Here is a 23,837-nt window from a genome sequence, read left to right on the forward strand (position 1 = left end):
ATAGACCTGACTTTGTGGATTTCCACAGGAGGCTCCATCTTACAGTATCTGGAGAAGCTGGGATGCTTGTGAAATAAGTTTCATTACAGCCTGAGAAATGGGGCAAAGGGAGCAGAGACAGCCAGCTGGAGTTGAGGTCCCTGTCAGCAACCGCCTGCCACCATATGCGGTGACATTAAGAGTGAGCCACTATCTTCAGATCCTTTCTGGGGGTCTGAAGACTTCTGGAGTAGGGAGAATTCAAGTAAGCAAACATCAGAGCAGTCATCTTTCCTTACAATGTCGCTGATGGAGATTAAAAATGTACTAGCCTTAGCTGGTGTCAGTATGTGGCCCTGGGAGACCACAGGAAAACAATACTCTAATATCTGTGGGTCACAGCAGGAAGCTGCAGACAAGGGGTTTGCAGAGAAGACTGAAATCTGAAAGACACAGGGCTTTCTTCCCCTGGAGGAAAAAAGATGGGGAGCGTGCTAACCCCACAGATTTCATAAGGTTTCTGATTAACTGGCCTCTCAGAAGGCTCTGTGGGGGTTTGTCATTTTGATGAGAATGCCTTGCTGTAAAGGTTAAACATGCTAAGAAGCATGAAGTGATCTCCAAGAAACCTTGCATTTCCTTGCCAGGGACATAGCTGGCCAATATTCCACAGAAGGGGGCCTTTTGAGAGCTATATACCCAGAGTTCCCGGCCCCAAGTCCCAAATGCACTTGTCACTCCAAAATTCTCTCTGTTGGGCTGGATTTATTTGTCATATGGGGTAATATGGGATCGTTGATGAAATAAGAGACATGTACACATGTCTTTTCCCTTCATATTTCTTTTCTCTAAATCAATTGCCAACATTCTAAATAAATTTACCAACAAGAATAAGACTGGAGACTAACCAAATACCTTTGTTACAATGCATGATTGTACTGCTCAGTAATCCATGGGGACATAAACATACATCTTCATAAAATATGCACAAATACTGCCCCTGCAGTATCTTCGGATTTCTTTGAAAAATCCAATGATAGGAGAACCAAAAGGAGGGGCTAGAAACACTATATTCTATTCTTTGGGCAACTTATTTCCTACCTGGAGCCCTCAGCTTCCTGATCTAGAACTGGGGGTAGGGGGGTTGTGCGAGATGGTATCTGGGCCTCTGGCGAGACAAATAATTCTACAGCGCTTTACACTCATCTGGTTTTCTTTGGATCAATCCAGGTCTAGGTTTCAGTTTGGCCCTTCTATTCATGACTGTTACATGTTTGCGTTTCTCTTCCTTAAATAATCTCTGATGATATTAAAAACAGAACAGCAAAACATCTCAGAAACTAGAGGGAAACTACACGTGTGCTCTATCACTCACACGCACACAATCCCCAGCATTGGGTGTCATTGATGTGAAGTCCTAATGGGAGACCAGAATACAGAGAAACTAAAAATACGATTTTTCCTACCTATAGGGAAAGAATCTTTTAGCTTAATTTCAAATATGGCCACTTTTACAAGAGAAAGAGAAACAATTCATTTTTCCACCAAATACATGCAAAGCTTGGTTGAGATAATCACAGTAACAACAGACCATTTTAGCATAATTCTTCAAAATCTGGGATTACAGTAGTCATGTCTTGATTCCAAATACAAACCACGTGAAGTATGGAGAAAAGCATGCTTTGGTATGTTCCCTTCTGGTGCAACCTTCCTTCCCCCTGTTAAGTTCTAGCCTATATCATATACTTAAACACAGAAATCATATCTAGGTCATTTCTACAACACAAGAAAAAACTGAATAAAAAAAACACCAGTCTGAGAATTTTTTCATTCTTGAATTGCAGAATTCTAGCTTCAGAAAGGGACATGCTGGCTTATGGTCTCTGTGAACACAACATACACTTTGACTCTATAAAAAAGAGGCTCACAAAAAGCCAATTAAGCAACCACTGTTGATATTCTCAGTGGTAAATACGGAAACTGAGGCACAGAGAGAGAAGAAGTCACATATGTTCAGAGTGAGACCAGTATATATAGGCGACTCCTAGCTATATCCCCTTAATCGCTACCTCACTCTTCCCCACTCCTCCCAAGACTCTCCAACTGATCTGAGATGCTTGAGTGGCACAGGGAAGAAACAAGGGGCTTCTACGACCAAACCCTTATTCTAATCCAGTCTCGGCCACTCTCTAGCTGTGTACCGCTGGTTAGTAAATCCTATCAACATTACCCCTTAAATATCTATTGGATGTGTCCCCAGAACTCGACCTCCATTCTCCCTATCACAGTTAGGACTCTTATTTCCCACCCTGAATTAATATAAATGCAAACTGAACTAACGCACACTGGTCTCTTGGCCTACTGTCTCCCACGTGCCAATCATCCCTTGCCAGAGGGATTTGACTTTGTTATCCCATTGCTAAAACTGGCATGCCCCCTTACGAGTTTGGTAAGGTCCAAACTTCTGGGGAGAACAAACAAGGCGCCTCACAACTGACCCTACCACTTCTTCAGCCACACCTTCTAAAACATCCCCTCAAATTTAAGACTTAGATACCATCCACGAGGAAAACTTCCTGTTTACAGAAGTCATCTTTGCATATCTGTTCCTTCTGCTTGAAATACTTTTCCCTGCCTGGTCTTCCTGGGAGATTCCTGCTACTCCACCAAGCCTCAGCTCTAGTGTCACCCAATCTCTGACACTGTCCATGATATTTCTCCTCGCATTTATGTCCTTTTCTCAGGTATCAGAATATATTGATATGTTTATGAGGAACATCACAATCAATTCTATTGTATCTCGAAGGATCAAAGCGGCCGCTGGCACACAGTACTCAACAGGTGCTTTGGAATGAATGACTTGGGGCCTTATTTTCTTCATCTAGGAAATGAGGCTAAGATTACGCAGCCTGAAGAATGGATGTGAGGGTTAAATGGCCCAGTGTATATTAAGAATACAAAGCAGGCATATAATTTCTCTCAAAAAAGTTAACTTTCCTTTCCTCTTAATCTAGACTGGAGCAAGGAAGGATTCATCTATCTGTGAAAAGACCCAAGATGCAGCTAAAAAATGCTATGACAATCCCCTTGTGTTGCATTTTGAAGCACTTGTTTCTCATAATTTAGCAGCATCTCAGTTTATTGCATCTATAATGGGCAGACGTCTGCTGGCAGTTAAGCAGCCTTTAGCAAAGGCAGTAATAAAGGTACAAAGCAGTAATATAAACGGCCACCATGTCTCTGCATTTGACAGAATCACAGCCAACAGCAGGTGTGCCACAGTTCTAAGCAGCTGTCACGCTCTGCCTCAAAGTGCTGACCTTCACATTCTCAGGCTAAACACAGGCCTAGCTGTAGATTTTCCAAAGATCGCCAAAGTCCCCAGCCTGTCCTTCTGAGACCCCTGGAGCGTCAAGCTTCTCAAACGACTAGAATCTTCCTCCCTTACTCTCTTCTTTAGACCATCAGGAGAAGCTGTGATCAGGGGTATCTCAGACCCCAACCTGGCAGAATAACACTTAGGAAGGGTTCATGGATTATAGGACAATTTCCTGGGATCATACAATCCTGGGCCTGTGGAAAGGAGAACAGGAAGAGAAACAAGAAGAGGCTGAATCTGAGCAACGCTACGGTCATCACCAGGGATATAGCTGTGTGTCTTAACACAATTAAAAAATGAGCAGAAGACCTAAACTGACATTTCTCCAAAGAAGACATACAGATGGCCAAGAGGCACATGAAAAGATGCTCAACATCACTAATTATTAGAGAAGTGCAAATCAAAACTACAATGAGGTATCACCTCACACCAGTCGGAACAGCCATCATCAAAAGTCTACAAACAATAAATGCTGGAGAGGGTGTGGAGAAAAGGGAACCCTCCTACACTGCTGGTGGGAATGTAAATTGGTACAGCCACTATGGAGAACAGTACAGAGCTTCCTTAAGAAACTAAAAACAAAGCTACCATATGATCCAACTATCCCATTCCTGGGCATATATTTGGAGATAAACATGGTTCAAAGGGGACATGCACCCCAATGTTCATTGCAGCACTATTTACAATAGCCAAGACATGGAAGCAACCTATATGTCCATCAGCAGAGGAATGGATAAAGATGTGGTACATATATACAATGGAATATTACTCAGACATGAAAAATAGTGCCATTTGCAGAGACATGGACAGACCTAGAGACTGTCAGAGTGAAGTAAGTCAGAAAGAGAAAATCAAATATCATGTAATATCATTTATATGTGGAATCTAAAAAAATAGTACAGATGAACTTATTTGCAAAGCAGAAATACAGACAAAGATGTAGAGAACAAACTTATGGATACCAAGGAGGTGGCAGGGTGGGATGAATGGGGAGATTGGGACTGACATATATACACTACTGTGTATAAAACAGATAACTAATGAGAACCTACTGTATAGCACAGGAAACCCTACTCAGTGCTCTGTGGTGACCTAAATGTGAAGGAAATCCAAAAAAGAGGGGATACATGTATACGTATAACTGATCCACTTTGCTGTACAGCAGAAACTAACACAACATTGTAAAGCAACTATACTCCAATAAAAATCTTTTTAAAAAAAGATGTGGTACATATATACAATGGAATATTACTCAGCCATTAAAAAGAATGAAATATTGCCATTTGCAGCAACATAGATGGACCTGGAGATTATCATACTAAGTAAAGTAAGTCATACAGAGGAAGACAAATATCATATGATATTGCTTATATGCGGAATCTTAAAAAATGATACAAATGAATTTATTTACAAAACAGACACAGACTCACAGACTTAGAGAAGAAACTTGTGGTTACCGGGGGGAAGTGTGGGAGGGGAGGGATAGATTGGGAGCTTGGGAATGACATATACACACTGCTATATTTAAAAGAGATAACCAACAAGGACCTACTGTATAGCACAGGGAACTCTGCTCAATACTCTGTAATAACCTAAATGGGAAAAGAATTTGAAAAAGAATGGATACGTGTATGTGTACAACTGACTCACTTTGCTGTACACCTGAAACTAACATAACATTGTTAATCAACTATACTGCAATATAAAAGAAAAATTTAAAAAGCACCAATGGATAAGAAAAAATGGGGACATGTTGGTTGATGTTGATGAATTATGTATTTCTTGGGGGGCCCTCTTTCTCTAATACATGTATTTACCCTTGAAAGGGGGTAAACAATGGACTGGAAAAGAGACAGTCTTTTAATGATCTTAAGAAATCCAAGGCTCTACTCATTAATCCAGCAATTAAAACTTTTAAGTCATGGACCTGAAGTATTCCCAGCATATCAAGGTATTCGTATGTTTAGATGAATGAATCAAGAGACGTGACAACTTCATCGCAGTGCTGATATGACTAAACTGAGCCTCCTAACCCAGACGGTACTGCAGACCGCAAGAAACAAGGACTAGCATCCCTGCCCTGCCTTTCACTCACCTTTACCCCTCTACTCAGGATAAGGGACGCCACTGCCAAGCTGATGACATTTGAAAATCACAGAGTTTTATAACTGGATGGGCCCTGAGAGAGCATGAAACCCAATTGCCTCATTTTGTTTTTGCAGAACAGAGAGGCCAGAGGATCCCAGTAAGAATCTCAAGGTCACATATCCAAATAAAGGGCCTGGATGTTCCTAGGGGAATAAGAGCAGAGCCTCAATGGCACGGGAACAAGGGAAAGCAACATGCATTTTTATATTTGACCCTGGAAGCCAGGGTTTCTTTTGTTCCCACACCAGTGAGTCAGTCTGAGCAGACCCCAGTAGATCCAGAACTGGTTATAAAGTGGTATATCACGTTGGACATAATTTGCTTTCTAATTTTTATCTCATTCTTTCCTATGATATTCCTGGATCATTGCCCTTGGTAGATTGCATTACAATTTGCAGATTATTAGACTGTGAGCTCAAGAATTGAAACTATGGCTTCTACAAATTTGTATCCTCACAACTGAGCTCACCAAGCTTGGTACAGAGAAAAGGGATGGAAATGTGAATGTTGAAGTTAATTCCAAAGAAGTATCATAGCTTCATTTCCTGCAATTTGAGGGACCAAAAGCCACTGAAACTAAAGCTACGTAAGAATGTGTTGAATATTTAAACATTTTAATAATCTCACTTCAATACTCTGAGGAAGGCGCAAAATGAATTTGAGCTTTTCCTAACGTATGACATGCTACCTAGTTTTCCAAAGAAGAGATCGATGTAGTCTGACCTAGGATGATAGCAGTGGAGAGGGAGAGAAGTGGACAGATGCAGGATGGGTTTAGATGAGGAGACGACAGGAACTTGCTGAGACAGACTGAATGAGACAGGAGAAGAAAACTCGAGGAAAATGCCAAGGACAATGGTGATGCCATTTACTGAGATGGGAAAAACTAAAAGTAAAAAAAAAAAAAGAAAAGAAAAAGAAGTCTAAGGCAGGGAGGAGGCACTGAAGATTTCTATTTTTCAATGTTATGATTAAGATATCTATCAGATATCCAAATGAAGACGTCAAGCAGACAACTGGATATAGAAATCTGGGGCTCCAGAGAGAGTTCGAGGCTAGAGAGACTGATTTGGGAGTCACTGACATATAGAAAACCTTTGACACCATGGCAGTGGATGAGGGCACAAAGGGCAACGTGCAGACCAGGAGGAGACCCAGGACAGAGGACTGGGACCCTTCCTCCAACATTTAATAACCTTGTAGTATGTGTACAGCACAGTGCTGGAGACTGTGGGAAAACAAAAATACCTAATGCACTGTTTTTCCTTCAATGACCTTATAATCCAACCCCTTTCATATATAAGAGGAGGAAAGGCTACTCAATGTAATGGAAAGTACAGTGGATTAGGAGTCAGGATCCATGAATTTTAACCATTCTACAGCTGCTCCAAGTTAAAGTGAGATTAACTTTTCAGGGCTTCCAATTGCTCCCTTGCTGAAATAAGGATTAGGTACAGGTAACATCAACTGAATCTGCCAGGCCTGCTACATCCTGATGTCTTGATTTCCATGTGGCATCCAAATGACACACTCTAGCCTCCTCTAAAGTCAGTGTCTCACCCTCCCCAGCAGGCTGTACTGCTGCCCCAGGAGCACACAGCAGCCACCAGAGGGGCTGGCTGAAAGCACAGTCCCCGAGCAGCTGCTGCCTGCAAGCCTTTCCTGCTGGAACAGGGTCATTTGAGAGAACCCATAATATCTGCATTCTTGGTTTTCAGCTGGTGTTTATGTCAGATAAATGGAATCCCGGGGACCAGTGAGAAGAGCAGATCTACCCTCTGTATCACATTTTCTTAGTTCTACAATTTAATATTCTCAAAGGCATCCAATATCCATGACCCCAGGAAATATTTTTGTTTAGCACACGGAAGTAGTCCATGTGGCTGGGCATCTATAACAGGACATGGCCTTATGGATCAGGGCACCCCAAGCTTCACCATGGAGGAACACTAAGAAAATGGTTCAGTAAGATTATATATTTACATATTAGGTGATCCTTCATATCTATTCTAGGTGACTGCCCACCTGGACAGAGCTGATTGTAGAAGAACAGACAGATGAACTAAACTGGGCCAATTGGGCTCTCTTTCTGGAAAATGTAAACTGTGAATGGAAAACTCCAGAACCCGTAGGTCAAGAGAGATGCATCACTTCAATCACAGTGTCTTGGGATCCCCAGAGTTGTTCTGCTTCCCTTTTCAAGATGTAATTGGTGAGATCGTTATTTGATCAATAACTCTCTAGGTAATCATGCAATATGTCTTCTTCCTTTACTCTGTTAGTCATTGTCAATTCTGTAGCTTGCAACCAAGGGAACCTTACCTAGTAATTATCAGTGTCCCCATTTTACAGATAAGGAAACTAAGACTTGGACAAAATAAAAAATTTGTTGTATATTACCTAGCTACTGACAGAACCAACTCAGGAACCAAGGTACATCTGACTAAAATTCACGCCATTAACCACTAGGCCATCCTGACTCTAAGTGCTATAGTGTCGTTTATTTTTGTCATAGGGATGAACCTGTGCTGAGTCCTATTTTATTTCTTGCTAAACAAATGATGGCATACATTCAGGAAAAGCCATCTAGGGAAGGGGGTAGAATCTGCAGTGGCCTCAAATTGAAGTTCGATAGTCCACAAATAAATTAAATCCATAGCCTTGCCTATTGACACTTGGTCCCCACTAAGTGTCACTTAGTGGGCTTAGGGTTAATGCTTCTAGAAAAAAATTAGAGAATGGTAAATTGAGTGAACTTGTTGATGGTGTTATGGTGCGTGGGGCAGCATTCCTTGACAAAGGGGATCATGCTCTTGCATAAAGAATGTTAATGCTCTTCCTTTACCACTCTTCAGAAGTGCCTATAATGGACACTGAGGGTCGGAGGTAAAGAGAGGCCATAGTTTTATTATTAATAGCAGACAAGAAAATCTAAGAAACCTCAGGTCCCCTTTTCCCAACCATCACTCACCCATGTAGGCATGGCCTCTCCCATCTGTCTGCCCTGCTATTCCCCTAAAAGATCAGGCATGACATCTACCAAACATTAGCACAGTTCCCACCTTTCCTTGTCCAGTAGGACTATACACCCCTTGATCAAAACCAGAAGCTGTGTCCGTTTTTTGGGGTTTTTTTTTTGCATTGCCAGCATCTAATACAGTGCCTGGAACAAATTAGGGTTTCAATAAATGTCTGCTGCATGTATGAAAAATGAACAAAAGTCAAAACCATCTCCACTGACGAATCAGTTTCAATAAAGAAAAACAGTGTCATAGGGAAACAGTTTTCTTTGCCAGCAAAGTAGAGTCCTATCATTTTTACACTCCACTGATCCATTCTGAACATGGTGTCAGGAACAATACAGGGCCAGAAAACAATTAGCGGGGGAACAAAACAATCAGTTGAACCATCTGGGATTTGAGCGACATGTAGATTAAATGTCTTAAATTTGCCAGGCTCCTTCTCATTTGGCCACAATGGATGATTCTTGGCTGCACTGTACCAGGAATAATTGTCCCTCATATATCCCCAATCAGCTGCCTTTTAATGACTAGTCAGCAAGTGACAGCGTAAAAGGTGCAGTGACCTTCACTGTACTTGGCAAATCTTGGACCAACTCCCATTGATTTGCCCTTGGAACAGTTGATCTCAGGGACACCTTGCTCAGCGGTCTCCAGTCCCTGCTGCATGCCCTTGAGTTGGAAAGATACCCAGGAGAAAGAAGTGACATGCCTGAAGGGACCTTTGGTTCTTACACTACCTTCCTAGACAGTGGATGATCCACAATTTCCTGGCTTATATCAAAATGGTCTCATGCATCCCAGAGGTCGAACGACTTTTCTATCTCCCCAAACCAGCAACCAGGATAGTCTACCCCAAAAAGAGATTTGGAAAGAGTTCAGGAGCTTGACAGACTGGCCAGCCAAATGAGACCCACTTCTGTGCCGGATGGCCGCCTCCCCATCTTAGTTCATGTTCTGGGGTGGCTGCTTTGAAAATTCAGTGAATCTGAATTTCACTTCTATGAGCCCCAAAAAAGCTCCTTTTCTTTTACTCCAATATCCTGTGTCCTCCTTCTGGTCCAGCTGTAGGGAAGGTTTGCAGTTCTCTTGAAATATACTTTAACTAGCAATATGGTTGGTCTCACAAAAATGACTCCTTGAAAATTCTTGACTGGTTATCCAAGCATGTTCCAGGATCCCTCCTTATCACCAGACTTCTGATACCTGGACAATTCTGGCCACTGGTAGTCTTTAAGGGTGTGACCCTGCATGTCCCTCTCCTCAGGAAAGTCTTCACTAAATTTCCATGTCCCCCTAGTGGTCCAGCCCATGCTGTGGCCTTGTATCATTTTATTACTGCTTCTTATATCGATGTGTCAACTCCTCAGCTAAAGAAATGATAAGCTTCTGTAGACAGAAACTACCTCTACTACACACACAGTATCCTCAAAGCCCTATAACTACGCCCTCAGCAAAACTTGATAACTATGCAAATTATCCTTTCATACAAAATAGAGACTGACAACTCATGGACAGCCAACCAGATTCGGTGTGGTTGGCATATAAAACAATTAACCAAGCTGCAATCTGGATGTGACTTATAGACTAGGATCTCCTTGTCTTGATGTTGTCTCTTTGCTTACCTTTATCTCTGCCCTTTACCCAAACTGTAAATTCAGTGCAAGTGTAAGATCCTAAAGCGGTAGAGAGAAAGGGGCTTCCCCCAGCATCCTGGCCTGTTGTAAATGGTCAGCCCCCACTCTTTGTCCCCCAACTCTTCAGCTACCTCTCACACCCTTCCCCCCACCTCACTACACACTCCATTCTGTTATGGATTTTGTTTGGTTCCTCAACTGTGCCATGGTCTCCTTTGATTTTTTTTTTTAGAGGAGATTTTTGTTTTTAAGTTTTTCTTTTCCTTGATGTGGACCATTTTTAAAGTCTTTATTGAATTTGTTACAATACTGCTTCTGTTGCTTATGTTTTGGTTTTTTGGCTGCGAGGCATGTGGGATCTTAGCTCCCCGACCAGGAATCGAACCTGCATCCCCTGCATTGGAAGGTGAAGTCTCAACCACTGATCGCCAGGGAAGTCCTGGTGTGCCATGGTCTCTTACCTCTTGGCACACGTTGCCCTCATGTAAAAGACACCCGGCTTCCTCCCACCTCGTTGCCAAGCTAACTCTTACTTATATTTCAAGTCTCAACCTGTATATTTCTTTCTTGAAGAAGCTTTCTATGAATCTCTACGGTATGTTGGGTCCCCTTGCAAAGGCCTCCCAAACTTCTCTGTGCTTTTCCTTTAATGATGTTGATGACAATAATTATGACTGTAACAATCATTAACATTTACTAAATGCTTTCCATAGTCCAGGAACCTACTGACTCACTTGATCCTCATTAATATCCTGTGAGGTAGGTACCTAATTATCTCCATTTTGCAAATGAGGAAATCAAGTCTCAAAGATATTATCTTGAGAAAGTTTGTATCACTCCAGGAGGGCTACATCTCTCACCGAGTCTGGCCCCAGAATTCATGTCCTTAACCGACACATGACACTGCTTCTTATAAAACTCAACATGTCTGTGATTATTTAACAGCTAAGCATTCCGCTAGGCAGCAAGCTCCACAGAACAGGGCTGGGGCTATTTTGTTCAACAGTGTATTTCTAAAGCCTAATCCAAGAGCTAGCACGAAAGAAAGCATCAAAAAGCATGAGTTCCCTGGTGGCGCAGTGGTTGAGAGTCCGCCTGCCGATGCAGGGGACATTGGTTCGTGCCCCAGTCCGGGAAGGTCCCACATGCCGCAGAGCGGCTGGGCCCGTGAGCCATGGCCGCTGAGCCTGCGCGTCCGGAGCCTGTGCTCCGCAACGGGAGAGGCCACGACAGAGAGAGGCCCGTGTATCGCAAAAAAAAAAAAAAGCATGAGTTAAATGAACAAAGGAAACAGCCAGTTGGTGAGCCCACCCAGAATCCCAAAAGAATTCACCTTCTCAAATAGATGTCTAACACTTAATCAAGAAAGTAGCATGATCACGGTAATATTTACTCTACAGTTTCCCTCTCTGCAGCCCAACCCTAGCCAAACAAATCCAAGCATCCAGAACTAGAAAGGGTATGATCTGGAAAGGAGTGAACCCTAGAAAAATCTTCTCCAGAAGAACGCAAGAACAGGGAGGTCCAAAGGGAGAGCCTGTAGTAGCAAAGGAAGCACAGGCAGGTGCAACCAGGGACACAGCTGCAGCACATCACCCCCACTCAGACGCAGCGTGCCACCACGAGGGCCTACTCACCCCTCTCGCAGGTTCGGCCCCAGTAGCCGGTGCCCGTGCAGTCGCAGATGAAGCGGTTCCAGCCATCTTTGCACACGGCGTTGTTCTTGCAGGGGTAGCTGTCACACTGCTTAGCGCTCATCCGTGAACAGGAGGACTTGACGCCTGCAGCATTCTGCATCTCCGCCAGCTGCCGGATGTTTTTGCTGCGCCCGTCAATGAACAGGTCACGGATGCAGCCCACGTAGCCATAGTTGAGCATGGCGGTCCAGAGCTCAGTGGGGAGGATGAGGCCAGCACGGTGCTCCGGCAGCCCGCCCAGGTACATGTCCCCTTCCAGGTCCAGGATCTCGCTCTCCCCACTAGCGGTGAACGGCGTGCGCCTGCTGTTCACTGATATGGTACCTGGAATGGGAGGAAAGAAACAAAGTGAGCTAACAGCCCTCTTGGCATCACAGGTGAGGCTGCCAGTTGATGAACCAAACAAAAGGAGCCTAGCAGGTGAGATGGGAGACCACTGTTGCCTGGCCAGGAAGGAACAATGTAAGCAAGGGAACGAAATGCCGCAAAATGGTAAAAAGGACAATGTAGGCCATTTGGCTCCAATCCCTGCCAGCTAAGACAGCCTGGCCCAGAGGAATCTCCGTGGCCTAGCACCTAGTATGATTATCTTTTTTTCTACCTAAAAGTTTTGGCTGAGAGGTTGCACATCACACAGGTTGACAGCAGCACAGACGGTGCCTGTGTTTAAATCCCAGCCCCGCCACGTACTAGCTGGATAACCTTGAAGAAGTGACTTCTTCCTAGTCCTCAATTTCCTCATCTGTAAAATGGGAAAAGAACTGTCCCCACCTCACAGGTTGGTGTGATAAGTAAATGAGCTCATTCATGTAAGGTGCTTCTTACTCTGTACCTGGGACACAGGCTGTAGGTCCTGCCTGAGTCTTCATCACTGGCTCACCATCACCCGAAGGATGGAACCTGCTCTTCTCTTTCTCTCTCCATGAGCTGATACCCTCTGTACTGGCCTTAGCTACCAGCCCTGCCAGGGCATATTTTTGACATTCATTGCCTTTGATAAATTTTAACTGGAACGTCTTTCTTTCTTTCTTTCTTTTCTTCTTGACTATAAATCAAATATTTTAGTTTTTTTTTTAATGTTTGTAACACGTTTATTGTGTTAGTTTCTGCTGTACAACAAAGTGAATCAGCTATATGTATACATATATCCCCATGTCCCCTCCCATCTTCCCTATCCCACCCCCTAAGTGGTCACAAAGCACAGAGCAGATCTCCCTGTGCTATGCAGCTGCTTCCCACTAGCTATCTATTTTACATTTGGTAGTGTATATATGTCAGTGCTAATCTCTCATTTCGTCCCAGCTTACCCTTCCCCCTCCCCGTGTCCTCAAGTCCATTCTCTACGTCTGCATCTTTATTCCTGTCCTGCCCCTAGGTTCTTCAGAACCATTTCTTTTTTAGATTCCATATATATGTGTTAGCATACGGTATTTGCTTTTCTCTTTCTGACTTACTTCTCTCTGTATGACAGACTCTAGCTCCATCAACCTCACTACAAATAACTCAATTTTACTCCTTTTTATGGCTGAGTAATATTCCATTGTGTATATGGGTCACATCTTCTTTACCCATTCATCTGTCAAAGGACATTTAGGTTGCTTCCATGTCCTGGCTATTGTAAATAGTGCTGCAATGAACATTGTGGTACATGACTCTTTTTAAATTATGGTTTTCTCAGGGTATGTGCCCAACAGTGGGATTCCTGGGTCTTATGGTAGTTCTATTTGTAGTTTTTTAAGGAACCTCCATACTGTTCTCCATAGTGGCTGTATCAATTTACATTCCCACCAACAGTGCAAGACGGTTCCCTTTTCTCCACACCCTCTCCAGCATTTATCGTTTGTAGATTTTTTGATGATGGCCATTCTGACCGGTGTGAGGTGATACCTCACTATAGTTCTGATTTGCATTTCTCTAATGATTAGTGATGTCGAGCATCCTTTCATTTGTTTGTTGGCAATCTGTATATCTTCTTTGGAGAAATGTCTATTTAGATCTTCTGCCCATTCTGGGATTGGGTTGTTTGTTTTTTTGATATTGAGCTGCATGAGCTGCTTGTAAATTTTGGAGATTAATCCTTTGTCAGTTGCTTCATTTGCAAATATTTTCTCCCATTCTGAGGTCTGTCCTTTCGTCTTGTTTATGATTTCCTTTGCTGTGCAAAAGCTTTGAAGTTTCATTAGGTCCCATTTGTTTATTTTTGTTTTTATTTCCATTTCTCTAGGAGATGGGTCAAAAAGGATCTTGCTGTGATTTATATCAAAGAGTGTTCTGCCTATGTTTTCCTCTAAGAGTTTGATAGTTTCTGGCCTTACATGTAGGTCTCCAGTCCATTTTGAGTTTATTTTTGTATATGGTGTTAGGGAGTATTCTAATTTCATTCTTTTACATGTATCTGTGCAGTTTTCTCAGCACCACTTATTGAAGAGGTTGTTGTTTCTCCACTGTATATTCTTGCCACCTTTAACAAAGATAAGGTGACCACAGGTGCATGGGTTTAGCTCTGGGCTTTCTATCCTGTTACATTGATCTGTATTTCTATTTTTGTGCCAGTACCATACTGTCTTGATTACTATAGCTTTGTAGTTTAGTCTGAAGTCAGGGAGTCTGATTCCTCCAGCTCTGTTTTTCTTTCTCAAGATCACTTTGGCTATTCAGGGTCTTTTGTGTTTCCTTACAAATTGTGAAATTTTTTGTTTTAGTTCTGTGAAAAATGCCATTGGTGGTCTGATAGGGATTGCATTGAAACTGTACATTGCTTTGGGTAGTATAGTCACTTTCACAATGTTGATTCTTCCAATCCAAGAACATAGTATATCTCTCCATCTGTTTGTATCATCTTTAATTTCTTTCACAGTGTCTTATAGTCTTCTGAGTACAGGTCTTTTGTCTCCTTAGGTAGGTTTATTCCTAGGTATTTTTGTTGTTGTTGTTGCAGTGGTAAATGGGAGTGTTTCTTTAATTTCTCTTTCAGGTTTTTCATCATTAGTGTATAGGAATGCAAGAGATTCCTGTGCATTAATTCTGTATCCTGCTACTTTACCAAATTCATTGATTAGCTCTAGTAGTTTTCTGGTGGCATCTTTAGGATTCTCTATGTATATAGTATCATGTCATCTGCAAAAAGTGACAGTTTTACTTCTTCCTTTCCCATTTTGATTCCTTTTATTTCTTTTTCTTCTCTGATTGCTGTGGCTAAAACTTCCAAAAATATGTTGAATAATAGTGGTGAGAGTGGGTGACCTTGTCTTGTTCCTGATCTTAGAGGAAACAGTTTCAGTTTTTTACCATTGAGAACGATATTGGCTGTGGGTCTGTCATATATGGCCTTTATTATGTTGAGGTAGGTTCCCTCTATGCCTGCGTTCTGAGAGTTTTGATCATAAATGGCTGTTGAATTTTGTCGAAAGATTTTTCTGCATCTACTGAGATTATCATATGGTTTTTATCCTTCAGTTTGATAATGAGATTGCTTTGTGTATATTGAAGAATGCTTGCATTCTTGGGATAAAACCCACTTGATCATGGTGTATGAACCTTTTAATGTGCTGTTGGATTCTGTCTGCTAGTATTTTGTTGACAATTTTTGCATCTATGTTCATCAGTGATATTGGCCTGTAGTTTTCTTTCTTTGTGACATCTCTGTTTTTGGTATCAGGGTGATGGTGGCCTCATAGAATGAGTTTGGGAGTGTTCCTCCCTCTGCTATATTTTGGAAGAGTTTGAGAAAGATAGCTGTTAGCTCTTCTCTAAATGTTTGATAGAATTCGCCTGTGAAGCCATCTGGTCCTGGGTTTTCGTTTGTTGGAAGATTTATTTTATTTTATTTTTTTTGTGGTACATGGGCCTCTCACTGTTGTGGCCTCTCCCGTTGCGCAGCACAGGCTCCGGACGCGCAGGCTCAGTGGCCATGGCTCATGGGCCCAGCAGCTCCGCGGCACGTGGGATCCTCCCGGACCGGGGCACGAACCCACATCCCCTGCATCGGCAGGCAGACTCTCAACCACTGGGCCACCAGGGAAGCCCTGTTGGAAGAGTTTTAATCACAATTTCAATTTCACTGCTTGTGATTGGTCTGTTTATATATTCTATTTTTTTCCTGGTTCAGTCGCAGAAGGCTGTGCTTTTCTAAGAATTTGTCCATTTCTTCCAGGTTGTCCATTTTATTGGCATCTATTTGCTTGTAGTAATCTCTCATGATGCTTTGTATTTCTGCAGTGTCAGTTGTTACTTCTCCTTTTTAATTTCTAATTCTGCTGAGTCTTCTCCCTTTTCTTCCTGATGAGTCTGGCTAATGGTTTGTCAATTTTGTTTATCTTCTCAAAGAACCAGCTTTTAGTTTTATTGATCTTTGCTATTGTTTCCTTCATTTCCTTTTCACTTATTTCTGATCTGATCTCTATGATTTCTTTCCTTCTGCTAACTTTAGGGTTTTTTGTTCTTCTTTCTCTAATTGTTTTAGGTGTAAGGTTAGGTTGTTTATTTAAGATGTTTCTTGTTTCTTGAGGTAGGATTGTATTGCTATAAACTTCCCTCTTAGAACTGCTTTTGCTGCATCCCATAGGTGTTGGGTTGCCATGTTTTCATTGTCATTTGTTTCTATGTATTTTTTGATTTCCTGTTTGATTTCTTCAGTTATCTCTTGGCTATTTAGTAGCGTATTGCTTAGCCTCCATGTGTTTTTATTTTTTACAGTTTTCTTTTCCTGTAATTGATATCTAGTCTTATAGCATTATGCTCAGAAAAGATACTTGATATGATTTCAATTTTCTTAAATTTACCAATGCTTGATTTGTGACCCCAAGATACGATCTAACCTGGAGAATGTTCCATGAGCACTTTAGAAGAAAATGTATTCTGTTGTTTTTGGAAGGACTGTCCTATGAATATCAATTAAGTCCATCTTGTTTAATGTGTACTTTAAAGTTTGTGTTTCCCTATTTATTTTCATTTTGGATGTTCTGCCCATTGGTGAAACTGGGGTGTTAAAGTCCCCTACTATGATTGTGTTACTCTCGATTTCCCCTTCTATGGCTCTTAGCATTTGCCTTGTGTAGTGAGGTGCTCCTGTGCTGGGTGCATAAATATTTACAACTGTTATATCTTCTTCTTGAATTGATCCCTTAATCATTATGGAGCGTCCTTCTTTGTCTCATGTAATAGTCTTTATTTTAAAGTCTATTTTGTCTGATATGAGAATTGCTACTCCAGCTTTCTTCTGATTTCCATTTGCATGGAATATCTTTTTCCATCCCCTCACTTTCAGTCTGTATGTGTCCCTAGGTCTGAAGTGCATCTCTTGTAGACAGAATATATGTGGGTCTTGTTTTTGTATCCATTCAGCCAGTCTGTGCCTTTTGGTTGGAGCATTTAATCCATTTACATTTAAGGTAATTATTGATATGTATGTTCCTGTTAGCATTTTCTTAACTGTTTTGGGTTTGTTATTGTAGGTCTTTTCCTTCTCTTGTGTTTCCTGCCTAGAGAAGTTCCTTTAGCATTTGTTGTAAAGCTGGTTTGGTGGTGCTGAATTTTCTTAGCTTTTGCTTGTCTGTAAAGGTTTTCATTTCTCTGTGAAATCTGAATGAGATCCTTGCTATGCAGAGTAATCTTGGTTGTAGGTTTTTCTCCTTCATCACTTTAAATATGTCCTGCCACTCCCTTCTGGCTTGCAGATTTTCTGCTGAAAGATCAGCTGTTAACCTCATGGGGATTCCCTTGTATGTTATTTGTTGTTTTTCCCTTGCTGCTTTTAATATTTTTTGTTTGTATTTAATTTTTGATAGTTTGATTAATATGTGTCTTGGCGTGTTTCTTCTTGGATTTATCCTGTATGGGACTCTTTGTGCTTCCTGGACTTGATTGACTATTTCCTTTCCCATGTTAGGGAAGTTTTCAACTATAATCTCTTCAGATATTTTCCCAGTGCCTTTCTTTTTCTCTTCTTCTTCTTGGACCCCTATAATTCGAGTGTTGGTGCGTTTAATGTTGTCCCAGAGGTCTCTGGACTGTCCTCAATTCTTTTCATTCTTTTTTCTTTATTCTGCTGTGGCAGTTATTTCCACTATTTTATCTTCCAGGTCACTTATCCACTTTCTGCCTCAGTTCTTCTGCTATTGATTCCTTCTAGAGATTTTAAATTTTCATTTATTGTGTTGTTCATCATTGTTTGTTTGCTCTTTAGTTCTAGGTTCTTGTTAAACACTTCTTGTATTTTCTCCATTCTATTTCCAAGATTTTGGATTATCTTTACTATCATTACTCTGAATTCTTTTTCAGGTAGACTGCCATTTCCTCTTCATTTGTTTGGTCTGGTGGGTTTTTACTTTGCTCCTTCATCTGCTGCATATTTCTCTGTCTTCTCATCTTGTTTAATTTAGTGTGTTTGGGGGTCTCCTTTTCACAGGCTGCAGGTTCGTACTTCCCGTTGTTTTTGGTGTCTGCCCCCAGTGGGGGAAGTTGGTTCAGTGGCTTATGTAGGCTTCTTGGGGGAGGGGACTGGTGCCTCTGTTCTGGGGGTGGGTCTGGAACTTGTCTTTCTGGTGGACAGGGCCACATATGGTGGTATGTTTTGGGGTGCCTGTGAACTTAGTATGCCTTTAGGCAACCTGTCTGCTAATGGGTGGGGTTGTGTTCCTGTCTTGCTAGTTGTTTGGCATGGGGCGTCCAGCTCTGGAGCTTGCTAGCAGTTGAGTCGAGCTGGGCCTTAGTGTTGAGACGGAGATCTCTGGGAGAGCTCTCGCCGATCGATATTACGTGGGGCCCGGAGGTCTCTGGTGGACCAATGTCCTGAACTCACCCTCCCACCTCAGAGGCTCAGGCCTTACACCAGGCTGGAGCACCAAGACCCTGTCAGCTACAAGGCTCAGAAGAAAAGGGAGAAGAAGAAAAGAAAGAAAAAAAAATAATAAATTTTTAAAAATTATTAAAATAAAAACGTAATAATAAAAACAAAGGGAATAAAAGGAAAGAAGAAGAGAGCAACCAAACGAATAAACAAATCCACCAATGATAACAAGCATTAAAAACTATATTAAGATAAACATAAAAATCAGTAACAAATCAGTCACAGACAGTAAACCCCAAGTCTACAGCTGCTCCCAAAGTCCACCTCCTCAATTTTGGGATGATTCATTGTCTATTCAGATATTCCACAGATGCAGGGTACATCAAGTTGATTGTGGATATTTAATCCGCTGCTCCTGAGTCTGCACAGAGAAATTTCCGTTTCTCTTCTTTGTTTGCACAGCTCCTGGGGTTCAGCTTTGGTTGTGGCCCCACCTCTGTGTGTAGATCGCCCTCAGGCATCTCTTCCTGCCCGGACAGGAGGGGGTTAAAGCAGAGGCTGATTAGGGGGCTCTGGCTCACTCAGGCCGGGGGAGGGAGGGGTACGGTTGTTATACTTGGAATGTGGGGCGAGCCTGCAGTGGCAGAGGCCAGTGTGACACTGCAACAGCCTGAGGTGCGCCGTGTGTTCTCCTGGGGAAGTTGTCCCTGAATCACAGGGCCCTGGCAGTGGCATGTTGTACAGCCTCCTGGGGGGTGTGGATAGTGACCTGTGCTTGCACACAGGCTCCTTGATGGCTACAGCAGCAGCGTTAGCGCTTCATGCCTGTCTCTGGTGTCTGCGCTGATAGCCACGGCTCGCACCCATCTCTGGAGCTTGTTTAGGTGGTGGTCTGCCTTCTTTTCGGAAGTCTGAGGTCTTCTACCAGCATTCAGTAGGTGTTCTGTAGGAGTTGTTCCACATGTAGATGTACTTCTGATGTATCTGTGGGGAGGAAGGTGATCTCCAAGTCCTACTCCTCCATCATCTTCGGAACATGTTTCTTTATGTACTCATGTAACAAACATGTATTGAACACCTGTTCTGTCTCCAGTATAGTTCTAGACATATACATGAACTTGACAGGCGTGCCTGCTTTCATGGAGCTGATGTTCCACAGCAGAGGAACAGAAAATAAACAAATCACCCAATGAACAGAAATTGGAAAATGGCAAGTGGGAGGAAGAGAGTAAAATGGGTGCTACAGCAGCCCACAAGTTCAACTTTAAAGTGTACGGTCGATAAGGGCTTCTCTAACCAGGTGAGAGGTAAGTTGAAACCAGGATGTTGAGAAGGATCCAACCATGCCAAGTCCCAGGGGGAGAATGTGCCCGGCACAGGGAATGGCACCTACAAAGGCCCTGGGACAGGCGGGAGTGTGGCTAGAGTACAGGAGGCCAGAGGAAGTCAAGAAGAGATGAGATCAGAGCTAGACCAGGCACAAGAAATCACAGAAGATGTAACCCTGAAGCCTGACCTGGGAACTTGGGAACAGGGATTCTAGTCTTTCTAACCCTGTACCAGTCACTGAACCCCTCGATTTCCTCAACAGCTCAATTTCCTAAACTGTTAAATCAGAGTGATATCTAAGCTTCATGCCAGAAATTTTAGAAATTTAGTATTCTTAAAGTGCTTTATTGGTACCAAGATAACTGGGCCATCCATCAGCCAGCTTTCACTTATCTGAGTCTCAATTCCCTCAGCTATGACAGGGGAAAGCCTGAAGGGCCTAGAAGATCAAATGAGATCAAGAAAGTGAAGTACACTCTAAATCACAAAGTCAACCCAGGGGTAGAAGAGCAGAAAGAGTATGAGGGGTCTCTGGAGGATTCAGCTAGGCGTGCTTCCCCCTACTCTTCCCTGGAAGTTTTCTCCTGGACAAATCTGCTTTGCCTTTTTGCTTTTTAATCTTTTAAAAACCTACATAACAATAAAAATGTCCCAGCCACCATTTTTAGTACTTTCTGTGCTTTTCTGGACTCAATCCTCAAAACAATCCTGTGAGGTAGGCATTCGTATTTCCCCTATTTCACAAATGAGGAAGTTGAGGCTTGGGTAATTTTCTTCTCTCTTGCAGTTTGCTTTCTTCACCCACATGTCCACAGAGTTAATCTGATCACCAACTAACAGGGAGGAGCATCTACTGCCAAGTAAGAACAGTACCCGAACTGATTTAAATAGTGGACCCTTAAATACATCCTGAGGAAACTTCATCCTCAGAGTGTGGGACCACAGCTGTTTTGAGAATCAGTCCCTCAGCTGGGGAATGAAGATGAAAGTTTCCTGAGATCACCTCTCAGTCATATCCTTCAGGATAGGCAGGGAAGGAGGTACCACAATTAGATACACTTGTGTTTTTATAACTAGTCATTTTAATACAGGTCTGTAAGAACATACCAGAAAATACCCTCGTGAAGAAATGAAGTTTAGTATATCATGTTAAAATTCTGTTATGCTGCTTTTACATGACAACGACTTGTTTACTCAGTAAATTTTTATAGGCTTTGATCAAATGTATCAGTATTTCAAAGTATTAGCCAATGCCACAGCACCCAGGTATGAAATTTAAGGCTTCTGTAATCCAAACTTATTTGTCAAAAAATGGGTCTACTGATGGTTCTAACAAAACGAAACAACTGCCCTACTTGAAAAAGCAATTCGTGTTGAGAATATCAGAAACAGAGGTGTGGCGATTTTACATGTCCTAGCCTGCCTGTGACACAGATAGGTGACATTTCAGCTGTACCAAGGTCTACGTTAGTCAATCATGAAACCCATCAACCATGTCCGGACTCCAGAGACCCAAAACGCATTGTCTTAAAAACCAACAGGAGTGCGTCCCTTATAATTCTGAGACAGCTTTCTAGCTCTCTGCCCCTGCTGACATTTTTTAATGGATAAACTTCAAAAGATTTGGCCTCAGAAATGATTTTTTGTGTATTTTTCTCTTAAAAAAGAACAAAATGTTCATTCTTGCCCAACAAGCACATTTAATTTGAAGCCTCTTGGTTCTGATCAAATTTCAGGCAATTGATAAGGCATCCTGCTGGGTAATAAACTGTCCAGGTCTGCAATCTGCCACCTGTCTGCCCTCTGCACAGAACCCAACCAGCTGCTTACCTAAGGGCAACACTGCTCATCTCCGCCACCCCTCTAGCTCTGGAATTACGCAGAAAAGCCATCCTCGCAAGCTCAGCCATTAGTGGCTACAGCCTTTTAGGGGAACCTATTGCTTTCTATTGTTGGCCAAATGCAAAAATGTCTAAAAGGAAGACATTTTTGTGTTTACCAGGAGAGTAAATCCTTAAAAATATGAAAATATAGCCAAGACCCTTATTGAGTACAATACTACCTAAATGGAGAATCAGGAAATAAGTGTGAAATTCAAATGCTCTAATTACTTCTCTGGGTGAAATGCCCTTTCTGATGCACAGAATGTGACCTTCACTGCCACATGTCCACAGAAAGTGAGGCAGACTGTTCAGGCATTCAAAGTCTCAGACTCTCTATTTGTGTTTCCTTCCCCTGCCCTGCTTTGTTACTATTCCAGAGTGGCTATGTACTGCCTGGGGCTAGCTTGCTTGGTCTGCAGCTGCAGAAACAAACAAAGCCGTTTAAACCCAATGTAAAAGGTTATGAAGAGGAAGGGAAAGTTAGTAAGGTCTGAGCAAAGAGTGAAATATAGGCTTTCACACCAAAGGAAGGCTTTAAATTGAACATGACTTTAGGAAAAATCAATTTGCCTTTTCCTTTCTTGTCATAATTTTTCCCTGCAATCTGACTCTTGCCAATTACTGAAGGGTGTTTCACTGCATAAACTCTTGCACAGTGCAGCTTATCGTACAGAGTAATCACATAATGCAGCAACTGTGATGTCACAATTGGTTTCCATGGTGATGGAAAAAGGAGAATAAAGAGGGAAAAAACCCATCACACGAGTGACATGACAGTCACTTTGGTAGCAGCGGAAATGCTGCTTGTAAAAACATCCTTAGCCCCAGGGTCTTGGAGGTATCGCTGAGACCATTGCGCAGTGAGTGACAGGGGAGATGAGGAGAATGTCCGCCATCGATGAGACAGGTGTCTGGTTCAGAAACATAATCTTACACAATCATATAACAAGCATTAAGGAGAACAGCAAAAGAATCAACAAGCAAACAAGTCACAAAAACTAAAATAAAAAAATATAAGGAAGCAGAAGCTTTCCCCTAGTCTCAGTCACACACCTTGCTTCTTCCTACCTGATCTGCCATCTCGCTGAATGTCCACATGGTACCATTCCCCATCGTTGGCTTTCTTCTGAGTGGCTTTCACTTTAATGGTGCCTGAGCCCATGTCAAGCAGTAGGTACAGGTTGCCATCGAGGAGTTCCACGGCAAAGAAGTCCACCTTGGTGTTCTTCTGGCTCCGAGCATCCTTCCTCTCTTGGGGCTTGCCGTGAGTGAAGAGGATCAGGCCGTTGGGCTCAGTGGTGCGAAAGTCAAAGGAGATAGAGCCCATGCGTTTGGTGTTCCATTTGGGCAAGCTGATGTAAGCCTCCGGGGTCTCAAAGTTGATGGGGTCCAGTGTGGCCACATTCTCACACTTGAATACAACCTCACCGTAGATTTTCATCTTGGTGTCCCCAATTCTGGCCAAGCGAGACAGCTCCAGACGGATGTCATTATTCTTATAAACAACCTGTCAAAAGCCAGACAAGTGCTACATGAATCAATCTTGCAAACAGTAACCATCCATCGCTCACTGGGCACCCAGGGAAAAGGCCCAAAATGAAGCTTCAGGACACAACAGTCTGAAACAATGAGAAACATGAGATACAGCACTTGAAAAAGCATCTGCACAGACCTCTGAGGTGCCCACAAGCCCTGAATAAGCCCCTGTATTTCCATTATATTCCTTTCGTCTGTTTCCTTCTGGCCAATTTTTTGCATTGTCAGAAAGTTAAACAATATAAGCTTGCAAGTAGAAATCAAAAGAGACTGAGTTGCACAGACACAAATACTTACCTACAGAGATATTTACTGAAATGTCCTCAGTAAAAGACCAGAAACAACCTAAATGACCAGCAGTAACAGACTGGCCCATCTTTAAAATGGAACATTATGCAGCCCTAATAAACAAGGTAGTGCTCCCAGTTTTGACATAGATACT

The 23,837-nt window shown here is 42.4% G+C and overlaps 1 protein-coding gene across 1 annotated transcript in view; it reads right to left on the bottom strand.

The window, feature by feature from the left end:
- Nucleotides 1–23,837, bottom strand: part of LOC307182405 (neurexin-3-beta) — a 1,521,800-nt gene that overhangs the window by 1,118,574 nt on the left and 379,389 nt on the right. Inside the window, exons 4-5 of the mRNA XM_079913629.1 lie at nucleotides 22,928–23,366; nucleotides 11,801–12,184 (exon numbers count right to left, since the gene is read on the bottom strand). Coding sequence (XP_079769755.1) covers nucleotides 11,801–12,184; nucleotides 22,928–23,366 — 823 coding nt within the window. The remainder of the gene's footprint in view (nucleotides 1–11,800; nucleotides 12,185–22,927; nucleotides 23,367–23,837) is intronic.

Source organism: Stenella coeruleoalba (assembly GCF_951394435.1).
Source record: "Stenella coeruleoalba genome assembly, chromosome: 2".
Classification (NCBI taxonomy): Eukaryota; Metazoa; Chordata; class Mammalia; order Artiodactyla; family Delphinidae; genus Stenella; species Stenella coeruleoalba.